Genomic DNA, 12,832 nt, shown 5'->3' with positions numbered 1-12,832 from the left:
TAATTTTTAAAACAATTCCAAGTAGGAATCGGTTCTCGATGCCAAACCCTACTCATTGGTTTGTGGATCTCGTTTTTAGCTTTAAAAAGATTTTATGTGGCGAATCAGGTATATTAGCTGTCGGGACTAAAAGCAGCTGGTACCAACCACTGTGATGAACACAACACAACAGTAGAATACCTTCACCTCATTTATAAAACTCCCTGACAATACCCATCTGCTCCTCATATAATCAATAATATAGCGAGAGTAGAGGGAGGAAGGCCAGTACAGCCCGATCCGGTTGGGGAGAGTTCTAGCCCGACCAGGCACCTCTCTTTAACCTGCCTCTCTTAGTTATGCTATTAGGTTATGCTATTATAATTCTAGACTGCCGGGGAAGTTCCTTCCTTCCTGTGACACACTGAGCTGCGCTCTCATCTGGTTTCCTTTTGTATGCATCCTGTCCCAGAAATGCTTGTTACTAACCTAGCTCTGGGGAGTTTACTCCCCGGAGTCTCTATGTTTCTTCTTCGCAGAGCTATGCTCTGCAATTCTCTGCAAATTTCCGGCCGCGTCCTGCTGCGTCCGCCGCATCCACCCATGCTCTGCAGCGCCACGTTTCATCCCGCAACGCCCTGCTGTGATGTTCATACGCACAGAGTAGTCAGGATCCGGTATAGGAGACTGCACTACTCCGTATGACACGATGTGCCCTGCTATGACATGAACTTCCACGATGACCTTCGAAGTCACTGTTCCATCATCTTTAATGTGACTATTATCGCCACTGTTCATCACACCCCCAACCAGCCCCATCAGACACCGCCTACCAAGAGTCTGGGTCTGCCGAGGTTTCTTCCTAAAAGGGAGTTTGTCCTCGCCGCTGTCGCAATAGCCACTGCTAATGCTTGCTCTTGAGGGAATTACTGTAATTGTTGGGGTTTTGGAATTTATAGAGTGGTCTAGACCTACTCTATCTGTAAAGTGTCTCGAGATAACTCCGTTATGATTTGATACTATAAATAAAATTGAATTGAAATTGAATTGAATACCTGTATGACATTCACAAAGTTGTTTTCTCAATCAACTGCTTACAATGAGAGACAGGACCCTACATTAACTCATTTTCACTTTAGGTTATTTCACATGAATAATGCCTGCATTTCCTTTTTCGCTGATCTTCTCACGATTTTCAAGTAAGCACGTTATGTCACATACTTCAATGCAACAATCAGGACTGAGCAATATTTGAATCAGAATCTTGGGTTTGGTCACTGTCAATCAAATTAGATTTTTATTACCTTGATTGTTGCCAGTTTGGTCATGATTATTTAACGTTATAGAGCCACAATAATTTGAAGACCCATTTTCAGGGGCTTAAAGAAATTCTCATACGGATACGAAAGATTATCTGATCACAGTGGAATGGGCACTGATGTCATCAGAGGACTGTTACCGTAGACGATGGGTTGCGTCTCCGTTGCCTGCTCCTCTTCTTTCCTTACAGTCTCTGAGGTTTCTAGTTTATCTACCTGCAGAGCAAAGAAATGGCATTTAGAGCAAAGCCATAACACTTAATGAGTCAACAACATACTACACAAGTTAAAAAAAACAACAAAAAAAAACATTAAATAATCTGTGACAACTTTTCTGACAAGGATGCTCATCTGGGTTACTACTCCCAAGCTAATTTCACGCAGTAGCACGACAAAACAACCCCCCCACTGTCAGGTACAAGATCATTTCAGCGGATTAAACCAGTACTACTTTAAAAAGACAAATGTGCCACCTTTTATGTGAATGTGCAGTTAGTGTTGATGGTTAATGTGATTGAAGCAATACATTCTTCAGTGCGCGCTATACTGAACGAGAAAGCTGACATCGGTTGTTCCTCCTGCATCCAGCGCCGCCATTTGACGTGACAGTTACGTAGTGTGAGGCAAGGAAGAACTACAGACCATTTCACAGCTTGGGTAGCTGGGGGACACGCTCTAGATGTCGCTCAAATACTTCAGGCATTCCAAATGATTGAGTGGCCTCAGATATTCAGCCGTATTTATTTGAGCCAGAGAACGTGCAGAGGATAGAGGCCGAGGAACCGAGAACCTGAGCTGCTGAGAGCAAACACCGCACCGGTGGTGCCTTTGCTCCAATTGCACGCCAATGCCAACAGAAACGCAATCATTCTGTTGCAATGAATGTCAGCGCAGGACGTTTTTGTTGCCAACCCCGAGAGAGCCATGTGTGTGTGTTACAATGCATGAAAACTTTACTCTTCACCTGGACAGAGGTGTGCAGGAGACCTTCTTCAGGATCCCAAAGATAAACTTGAGAAGACAACCAAGACCAGCAGGTTTTTTCACCCAAGGCTATATGTTGAGTTGCCGATAAAAGAGTTGTGGTTGTCTTGGTTCACGCCGGTTTGGACTTCAGAGCCTCCATGTTTTGATTTTACTACCTGCATAAGTATAGGCGCAACTCTTACAAACCCTTGGCTACACTAGGTTTTCAGCTACTCTGTGTTTTGGCTGGGTGTCAGAGTTGCTCGCGTGCAATGCATCCTGGTACATGCAGGCACTGCTGCCTTGACTCTACGAGCAGGAGAACTCAGCCTTTTCTGTCAATATAGCGCACACTGAGGAATTATTGCTTCAATTGACTATAATACATTTACCATCAACACTGATTGGACATCCACATCAAAACGTGGCACACTCTATACATACAGTATGCACAGATTTCTACAGATACTGAACATGAGTTGGACTACTAGACGTCTAACTAGCAATGCTAAATAACATGAAAAAATAAGGAAAAGAAAAACGAGTTAAAACTGGGTGGCTTGCCTGACAGTAACAATTAAAGCAGCCAATTATTTTAATAAATAAACGAATGAATGAATACAATAAGAAAATGAACTTCTTCAAGCAGCAAGTCAGATGCAGCAATAAGCAAAGTGTACGTATCAGGTCCTCGAGGGAAAGCAGCAGCACCTGGATGCAGGTTATTTCTAGAGTTCAAAGTAAGGGCTTGCTCAGCAGTGCTGTTCCACATCTTGTATAGATGCATTTATCATTCAGCATCTCCATGCCTCTTCAGAAAAACAGTAGCTCTTCAAATTAAGTTCTCTGCAAACATTTACAGGCTGAAGCTTCACTGTAAACAGAAACACTCTCATGCGCCACGTGTTACACCGCCGGCAGTGAGTAAGAGCACTGAGACGCACTTTAGGAGGAGGAGGGAGAAGGGGGGAGTCTCAGGCTTTCTGAAGGAAGCCAGGCACAAACCAACAGCCTGCGGTTACCTATCAGCAAAAGACATTTCCACGCATGCTTTATTTCAGCTAATACAGCAACCTTTTAAAAACATACTGTGCAGTGTCAATGTGAAAAAAATGCACTTTTAAGTGAAGTTGTAGAGAATGGATTATACTTGTTGAAGCTTTCTGTTTGAACACCAGTGGTAAACAAAATGATGAATTCAGAAGGTAAAACCAATATTGCAACCATGATGTAAGCTATTGTGTATGGTGCATTTTCGCCAACAAACTCCCCTGGGTAGACAATGGATTTATTTCTCTCTTTTTTTTTACTTCTGGTTTAATCTGCTGCTGGTTCATAGTTCTTTAAACAGGGGATAGGAACAAACGATGCTCCCTTAACAACTGGCACAACATGCATCTAATGTTGAGATAATGTAAATACAGCATTAGCTAGGTTGCTGCATGTGTTTTTCTCCTGGGAGTATTTTTGTTCTTTAAAAACGGACATCTTAACCCCAACTTGTTCGTCCACAAATTTATAACTATCCCATCCTGAAGCCACTTTGATTTGCCTGTGTTTTTTTACTAGATTAACACGTTGGATTTACTCCATCCCACTCAGCGGTTCCCTTACAGAGGCACTCTGGTTTGAATGGCCAATCAATTAAATTATTATATACAATCACAGGTGATACATGCAGGTTAATGCTAGATGTCAAGCCGCGGCTAATGCCAATGTAGTGAATACAAAATCTCTAATCCTGTATTCTTGCAGTAGACGGCTACAGTTCAATTCCCTCTGACCTAAAGTTTTATGCGAGACTACTTATCTCGAAAGTTCCTCAACAACTACAATTTCAGCTTGAAAGATGTCTTGGTGACTGTGTCAAACTGAGAGTGTAGCTAAAACCATGCACACTCAAGTCTTCCGAGCTAAATACTTTGAGATCAAAAACAGAGCATTTAGCTTTCACCTGTTCCTTAACGGCATCAACCTGGAAGAGAAGAGGTGCAGCATAGAAGAAGAAGAAAATTAAAAATGTTGCCCTGTGAACAAATTTGGTAAACAGACAACCACCAGAAAGAATTCTGAGTATGTCTTTCATTAGATACTTTCCACTGTTACTTAAACAAGCAGTGTGTAGGATTTAGGATGTCTATTGGCAAAAATGGAACTGTTTTCATTAGTGTATAATCACCTGAAACTAAGAATTATTGTGTTTTCGTTAGCTTAGAATTAGCCCTTCGGAATCCATACGTGAAAAAGGCATATGAAACAGATTGTTTTATTAGCTACATGTGATTTAAGGATCAGACTCAAGAAAATATAATTCCCTTTGCTGTTTGAATAATTGATGCTTCACACAAATCTAAATCAGGCCTTATAAACAGCTAAACCATTAAAAGTTATTATTCAGCATTCTTATTCCTGCCTGGACCATCTAATAAGTTGGAAACTGGTTTCGATTAATTACCAACTATCTGTCACAATGCCCCCATAAGATAACCTGCATGAATAAGTATAAAACAAACTAAACTATGTGTGTGGGCATTCACATTTGCTCTGATGCTTGCATTGATCCACTGAAAGGATGGCAGAAGTGCTGCACAGCTATATGGCCTTCATTTATATCAAAACCTATTTATTCCTCAGTTCAGCTAACTCCAGCCTGAAAAGAGCTGACCCACCTTGCTGAGGTACTCCCTCATGACCTGAATGAAATATGGCATAGAAAAGTCCATGATGTTGTGCCTCCAGGCGGTCTCCAGCACCACGTCAGGCCGCAGCAGGTCATAGCAGCTGAACAGGCAGGCGGCGAAACACTCCTTCTTGTCCTCCTGCAGGAACCAGGACAGCAGCTCCTCTGCCAGCTCGATGTCCTTCGACTCGGACGCATACTGCATGGCATCCTGCAGGGGAGACCGAGCACAGACAGGTTCAGGAATGTTCTAAGCCAATCCAAGCAGTGTATCAGAAATATTCTCAAAGAAAGCAAAGGTGAATTGTTAGGAGAAAAAAAAAAAAATAAAATAAATAATAAAAAAAAAACCCACCTTATAGAGCTTGTCCTTCTTGCAGAGCTCCACACTCTGTTTCCAGCGGTTGTTGCCCTTGAAGAGGTAAGCAGCGATTCTCCTGAACTCGATCAGCTCGTGCTTCTCCAAGCGCTGGGCCAGTGAGATGTTGTCAAAGTTGTCGTAGGCATCTATTGATGTCCTCAGTGCCTAACATGAGTGTGATGGGAAAAAGGGAGAATATTAGACCAAATAATAATAATGACATTAAAAGGAAAAAAAAATATTAAAACAATTCCACTATCACTGTCAAAGGCTCTCTCACCTGGTAGTCCTCCTCTGTGATGAAGAGGTTGTTAAGTGCTTCATTGACTGATTTGTTGTTGTGGTTCTGTACTGACCGCAGGTAGGGTTTGACCAGAGGAAGCTGTTTCACCTGTGGACGCACATGTACATTCATCATCTCACTAGCCAAGTTTCCATCCCAATTTAGCACAACATTTACTGAATTTCCAAAAAATCTGCAAAATAAATGGCAATTCATCCTTTCCATCAACTACTGTTATGAAAATATTAGGAATTAGTTTGTGGTGCAAAAGCAGGTTTTGAATATGCACATTGAAAATCTGCATCAGAATAGAGGGATGGAAATGCACTTAATCCTAAGAAACAGAGCAAATTCATGTCACACTCCTCCTTTATCATAACGAGAGATTAAAGTGTACCTTTGTGAAGAAGTTGACAGCACGGGAATGGTCCAGTCTGGGGGAAAGCACTATAAGCAAATCATTCAGTAACAAGGGCTTGAACTCCAGATAGAACTGGGTGGCTTTGTAGTACAGCTCCACGTTGGCCACCTATACAGGGTGCAAAGGGAAACAATTATAAACAGTAATAAGCATATACACTGGAGCTGGGAATATGGTGCTATATCAAGCATGATGATAATTTTATAATACATAATATAATAGCATTTTATGATAACGTGTTCAATGAAAGAGAAGTATTTCTTATTCAGTCTCATCTCATTCAATAAAACCACAATTCGAGACAGTTTCAGCAATAATCAAAATAGATTGCAGTGAAATAAAAGCCCCACCATATGTTTGACTTTAAGACATCACCTTAGTGCAATTTTAGCTTAAAAAGCCAAATCAAAAATCGGACACAGTTAGATCCCGCATAAAAAGGAAAAATAGAATGGTGTAAAAAAAACAACAACCACAATCTTTGTTTTGACAACAAATCAAACTGTACCTTGGTGATTATGTCTTTGAACTGCCCCTCCTTCCAGGCATCTGTCGGGTGGTTCATCATGGTGATGATGGCGTTGTCGAACTCCTCGTACTTGTCATACAGGAAGACCAGCTCGGCCCACAGGTGAGCCTGCTCAGCTGCTCTCAGGACCTTCGGGATGTTAACTCTGGACCAGAAGAGCTCCAGATGCTCCCTCATCTTCTGGGGCTTGAACTTGGAGTAAAGGATGGCCAGCTCCGTGAACATCCCCATGTGAGCGCGCTCCAGGCCCAGGGCGGCCTCCAGCATGGTGATCAGCTCCTCAAAGTAACCGCGGTCCTGAGAGAAAAGAGGGAGGATGGAACCTGGTAAATGTATGTTTATGTATGAATGTAGGCTAAGTTGTGGCCTCCAAGTGGCATGCCTCCAAATTACAAGTTAAATTATATGCAAACACTGCATGCCTTGGTGTATAGTGATTTTGTTTTAAGTAACACACCAGAAGTTACACAAATAAAAAAAAAATGGCTTCATTTCCATCTTACTTGGTAGTAGTTTATCAGCTCCTCCAGCTCGTCAGCGTGCACCACGATGTGGAGACCGCACATCTGGGCAAGCCTGAACTCCTTTCCATCCACGCAGGCGAAGCACACCTCTTTCCAGGTGCGGGTACTGTTGGCTTTACGGGCGCCGTCCACAGCAGCCTGGTACTCCCCGAGGTGCACCAGAGTTGAAGCCAGACGACCAAAGTTGGAGACGTTGTTGTATAGCAGCTTTGCAGCATCGTACATTTTCTCATCGTAGCAGCGGTCACCAACCTACATAAACAGGTACAAAAAAGACATAGTATTTAATTCTTGACCTGACAGCTTATTCACAGATGGTTGTATGAGAACAAGGCTAACCTGTTGGATGTGAGCATTGTTGGGTCCGTTGATGAACTCTTCCAGTTCAGCCAGACGATTGGTTTTGGCCAAGGCAAAGATGAGCTCTGTCTCCACGTAGGACTCGCGGGCCTTCTTACGAGCCATCTGAAGGAATTTGACCAAGTCCTCCCAGTTACCTGAAACACATGGACAGTGATATTAAGCTTTTGGTGCGTTTCCACATTTATCCATTTCTTTTTTTGGTAGATGTGGAACACCGCCTCCCTCAACTGTATTTGATGCTGATACTGTGCACTTTCAATAAAGCTGCATTAGCTGCAACCATCAGCAAATACCCCAGAGAACAAAACTTAACTCCACAACAGAGCTGATGTGATTCACATTGACTGCTTTCAATCAATGTGGCAATGGCAAACAGAAAAGGGCTTTCTCTGAAACACTGCCTTCTGTTAATAGTGATTGATCAGCTCAAAAGAAGTCAGGTGGTGTTCTGTCCCTCAACACATTGCTCAGTTCTTTAAAGCCCTCTGCTAGGTCTCATTGGCAAAAACAGAACAATATGGCCTTAGCCACTACGAAATAAAATATCAACCAAATATGGTTCATCTTTTCTTTCTTGAGCTCAACAAGTCTCCTTACCGCTCTTATCAGCAGCCTGTACCACTTCCATGTATGCAGAGGGATCATCGGCTTTGATGTAGGAGTCGATGGCCTCTTTGACCAAGTCCTTCTGTAACTGAGCCTTAGCCAGCTGGCTCCACACAGCCGGCTCATTGCAGCGTTCTGCAAACTCATAGGCCCGGTCCAGGTTGCCAATATGTTCGATCAGCACCTAAGTAACAAAAACAAAACATGGACGATCAACACTTCTTTAGTCAATAAGGCATTAGTCTAGTTGTATTGGCGCTAATGACTTACTTGCACAGCGGAGGTGTTGACGTCAAACTTCTTGAAGATGGCAAAAGCCTCCTCGAAGAGCTCGTTGCTGATGGCAATGTTAGCGATATCGGGAGCGTCATAGTTGTCTAGCCTGCTGATGTACTCCATCACGCGGGTACGGTCAGCTTTGATTGCTGTAAGGATCAGCAGGTTCTGCAGATTTCTGTTGGGAAGAAGGAGAAGACATGGAACCCTCAGCACACTTTGGTTTTGCTTTTAAAATGAGATCGCAAAGAATCCAAAATGTTACAACTAAACACCTGTGTTCACTGAAGACAGAGTTGTCCAACACAATCTTTTCCAGCAGCTCGATGAGCTCGTTGGGCAAGTCTGCGGTCATGAAGGCCTTGACTGTGACAGACACCTCCTCTGGGTCCTGGGTTTCTGACAGGGCTGTCTGCACCACCTGAGGGCCAAGGAATAGTGGCTTAGAGAAGCACCAGGCAGTTGTACCAAATGAAATAAGACTCGCTTTGTGTATACTTTACCTGGTCAATGAGTGGTCGTCTGAAGGGGTTGCTCTCCAGCAGCACGCTGGCCCACAGGTCAGGGTCTTTGCGGCGGACCAGGTAACGAGACAAGCTCTTGAACAGGGAGTTCTCATTGCAGACCTGAAATGAAGAACAACAAAAAATGTAATTCTTCCTGCTACAGTGAAGGCATTTTTATGTACTACATAAAAAAAAAGGAAGGTGAACTGAGAAAGAGACATTTGGATACAGGTGCGAGGGAGGCAAGAATGAGAAGTCATCCTCACATTGATCAACTCCTGGTCGCACTGTCCTCTCTCGTAGGCCACACAGGCCAGGTGGGGGTCTCTCTTCTCGCAGTACTTTCCCACCACACGGCTGTCATAGTACGGGTTTTCCCTCAGGAATCGTTCAGGGTTGTTGTTGCTGTCAATGTAGATCTTGGCCAGAGCATTATGGGTGGCAGGCTCCTCACAGCCTTCGTGGATACGAGACTCCAGCCAGGGCAGCAGCAGCTTCAGTCTGGAAGAGAAAAAGGATGTCAGGACTCTCTGAGAAATGTTTTGAGTAGTCAGACAGGGATGAAGCCCAATTCAAATCCTACTTGGAATACTAGATAAACAAGGTTCTTCATGTGGGGATCCGTGTTAGACTTGTTATATTGAATAAGTCACATATTCGTCTTTAGGTTATTGTTATTTATTAACAGTTTAATTTCAAAAGCATTGTAGTAACTTGTTAGGCTCTAAGAACATGAAAAATCTGTATAACTTAAGTAAAGTCTCCTGTAAATGATCAGTAAAGTATATCACTGCTTAATGTTGGTGGTCGATGACATTAAGTAATGGCATTATTTTGACAAAAATCCTTACTGTGTTTTTAATTTGATCTACAATTCTGCGACAGAGAGCAGACCATTTCTGGGGACAATAAATTAACTGACTGAATCTGACATTTCTTGAACCAATATATCACAAGGTGTTGTTAGAGAAAGTAATAATGCAGAAACACTGTTACAATCAGAGGATAATTAACCCCATATTTAGAGAAGATAAATTGTCGGCAGCACCTGTTTCTCTTTTCCACCTCAGCGACCAGTTCATCAGTTGAGAACTGTCCCCGGACGACCAGGATCAGGCTCTTGATGACATCCTCTGAGCAGTCCACGTCTAGGAGACCACCAACCACAACAGGCAGACGGCTAGGATTCACCTAAGACACAAATGTAACAATAAATTGCAATAGCTAATTTCTGAAATAACATTTTTTAGTATAATCGTCACGATGCATTTGAATGCTTCTCTACTTAGTCTTACCTTCTGAACATAGATCTCAATGTACTTCTGCAGGTTGTTGCGGTACAGGTAGAGGACCAGGTCGTGGACAAAGTCAAAGCGGTCACAGACGATGATGAGTGGTAGCTGGTCGGTGAGTTTGGCTTCCTGTCCGTGACACACAGTGGAGGGAAAGAGGACCGGTTCAGTAAGATTAAACAAACAAAACAGCTCTATACAAGCCACAAAACATCAACCAACCTCAGTTTAACAGGGCTGATCATTTACCACTGCACATAGAACGTATTAACATAGGGCTGCACAATTAATCAAATTTTAATCACGATCACGATTTTGGCTTCCCACGATCAAATTTGCGTGATCGAGCGATATTTAAAATGCGTCATTCTCTTCATAGAACAGTTTTTGCAAAGCCAATCTAGCGCTCCATAAACCACTGTCTGATCACATGTCTCCATGAGCCAATCAGAGCTGTTCCCTGCCTGCACCGCGCAGCTTAGTTTCTAGATGTAGACAGTCACCGAGGACAGAGTAACGTGAGGAAAATTCCACAACAGGTAGCAGTCGGTCATCATAAGCCGTCACAATGTTTACCAGTTTACCAGTAAACGCAACGTTTTGTCCCGTCTGTGTTGTTTTTCAGACAACAGCAGTGACCAGTGCTAGTTTGTGTCTTTTAGCTCATAGCTTTAGCAGCAGACTGTTGGACGTCCCGCTGTTTGAATCCTACAGTGAAATACAGATACACTACACTGTTTAGCAGTCAGCATTTTAGCCGTGTTTCATCCAGTTACTACTGTGGCTAACGGTAGGCTAACGTTAGCTGCTGTGTAACGTGTTATTAGTGTTTACTAGCGTGACATTCAGCGATGTTTATGTTGCCTCTAACGTGGGTTTCGGAGCATCAGAGCCAACGCAGACATGTAAGTGGCAGTGTAATGAGCCACAGAAATACGCCGTAGCTATTTCGGTCCGGTAGATACCAGGCACCATACGCGCCGTTAACGTGAACAGAAAATTGCGTTGCCTGTATCTTTCACGGCAAACATGCATGTCTGGAAAGCGGTCGCACAACAGCTGAAATGGCATACTCCTTCACAGTATCCTTCAATAAAGGAGGAATGTAGCACAATATGGATGTATTAGTAGGAATGTAGCACAATATGGATGTAAAAGCAGTTACAATTATATAATTATGTGACAATAAAATTTGTTTTGGCTAAAATCAACAAATTATCGTGATAATTAATCGTGATCTCAATATTGATCAAAATAATCGTGATTATCATTTTGGCCATAATCGTGCAGCCCTATATTAACATGTATCCTTCAAATAGAATATAGTTTCCTGCAGGTATGATTGTTTTGTTGATGGCTGGTGTACTGTGTATGATCACTGAAAATAAGAATTTAAGATATAATTTTCCAACTACGTCAACCCTCCTTAAGTGATTAAAAATGTACACATGTAATACAATATCAATGGGGGGGGAGAAATTAAAGGGTTCACACTACAACAAATGGACGTCACATTGCAAAATTAGTGTTTCACAGTAGAGTACGGAACAAGCCCTCTAAATGTTCTAAAGCAGCATTCTTATATACAGGCAGAGAGCTGCCAGTTGTCAGTTCAACACTAGTCAGCACAGACCACTAGTCCTGTGCTCCACAATGCTGCCATCCACACTCATACAGAATTAACAAACTGGGATTGTGCACCTTGTCGATGTCATTCAAGAGCATGCTGCTTTGACTAGAGGCTCCTATTACAAGACTACACACTATACACACAGACACCTTCAATGTCTTCAAATATGGAGTACAGGACCCTAAACTTGTTCACCATTAACTGCCAAGTACACACAAAACATCCTCGGAATGACTAGGACTACATAAAGCTATGTAGTAAAGGCTGATTTATGCTTCCGTTTTAAAAATCGACGCTGTCGGTACGTACGTTGAGAAACCGACCCTACGCCATAGCCTGACGTCACTTCCCGTGGCTTGGTAGCGTTGCATTTCCCCTTTACTCATTTCCTGGTTCTCCTTCTCCATGAACAACATGAAATCAAGGAGAGGGTTAACTTTTCCTGCTACAGATTTCTGTAGCAGGAAACACGGTCAGTACTCATATTTTAAGAAGATTAACGTTATATGGTTTGTCATGTAAGTTAGTTAACGTTTAGGGCAATGAGGGGAAGCCAAACAAGCCAAAACACCATTGGGCATCGCTTCCCTTTAACATAAGCTAACGTAAATTAACTAGATATAATATTACAAACGTTATACATTGTCATGACAAGCTAGAGAGGAGACGGTCTGCTAACGTTGTTAACGACGCTATCCGTTTACTGTCTTACATTGATAATGATAAAAGGGTCTTGACTAGTAGACAACTGCAATGGATACTGTGTCGTTAGTTTTCGCCAAATGGCGAGGTGTTTGCATGCCTGCGTCACTCTCACTCGCTCGACCACACACTCCCCACCCACACAGACACGCCGGCCCTGCTATTCTCTTGAAGAGGTCGACGCACAAGTATAAACTTCAGCCCACTTACGTAGGCTACGGCGAAGGCTCTGTGTGGAGCCCCCGCAGAACCATAAATCAGCCTTAAGGGGGAGTGGATTGTGGTGTATAAGCATATACGCTTCCATAGAAATCCCAGTTTCAATCCTGTGCCTAAAGTTCAGGGGTAGGGGTGAAAGCAAAATAAAAAGGGAGAAGTCCTGTACTGTGGGGAAG

At 42.8% G+C, this 12,832-nt stretch overlaps 1 protein-coding gene across 7 annotated transcripts in view; it reads right to left on the bottom strand.

Moving 5' to 3' along the window:
- cltca (clathrin, heavy chain a (Hc)) overlaps positions 1–12,832 on the bottom strand; it is a 43,219-nt gene that overhangs the window by 1,854 nt on the left and 28,533 nt on the right. For 4 of the 7 annotated variants that reach the window (XM_039777804.1, XM_039777805.1, XM_039777807.1 and 1 more), the window contains 16 exons: positions 10,109–10,234; positions 9,862–10,004; positions 9,080–9,314; positions 8,811–8,933; positions 8,583–8,728; positions 8,302–8,485; positions 8,023–8,215; positions 7,402–7,559; positions 7,042–7,314; positions 6,518–6,835; positions 5,986–6,117; positions 5,586–5,696; positions 5,300–5,470; positions 4,934–5,155; positions 4,219–4,239; positions 1,439–1,514 (listed from right to left, as the gene is read on the bottom strand). In XM_039777804.1, coding sequence (XP_039633738.1) covers positions 1,439–1,514; positions 4,219–4,239; positions 4,934–5,155; positions 5,300–5,470; positions 5,586–5,696; positions 5,986–6,117; positions 6,518–6,835; positions 7,042–7,314; positions 7,402–7,559; positions 8,023–8,215; positions 8,302–8,485; positions 8,583–8,728; positions 8,811–8,933; positions 9,080–9,314; positions 9,862–10,004; positions 10,109–10,234 — 2,632 coding nt within the window. The remainder of the gene's footprint in view (positions 1–1,438; positions 1,515–4,218; positions 4,240–4,933; positions 5,156–5,299; positions 5,471–5,585; positions 5,697–5,985; positions 6,118–6,517; positions 6,836–7,041; positions 7,315–7,401; positions 7,560–8,022; positions 8,216–8,301; positions 8,486–8,582; positions 8,729–8,810; positions 8,934–9,079; positions 9,315–9,861; positions 10,005–10,108; positions 10,235–12,832) is intronic. The other 3 variants (XM_039777808.1, XM_039777809.1, XM_039777810.1) reach the window with 1 other exon arrangement.

Source organism: Perca fluviatilis, chromosome 16 (assembly GCF_010015445.1).
Source record: "Perca fluviatilis chromosome 16, GENO_Pfluv_1.0, whole genome shotgun sequence".
Taxonomy (NCBI): domain Eukaryota; kingdom Metazoa; phylum Chordata; class Actinopteri; order Perciformes; family Percidae; genus Perca; species Perca fluviatilis.
This window is presented reverse-complemented; position numbering and strand designations above follow the sequence as displayed.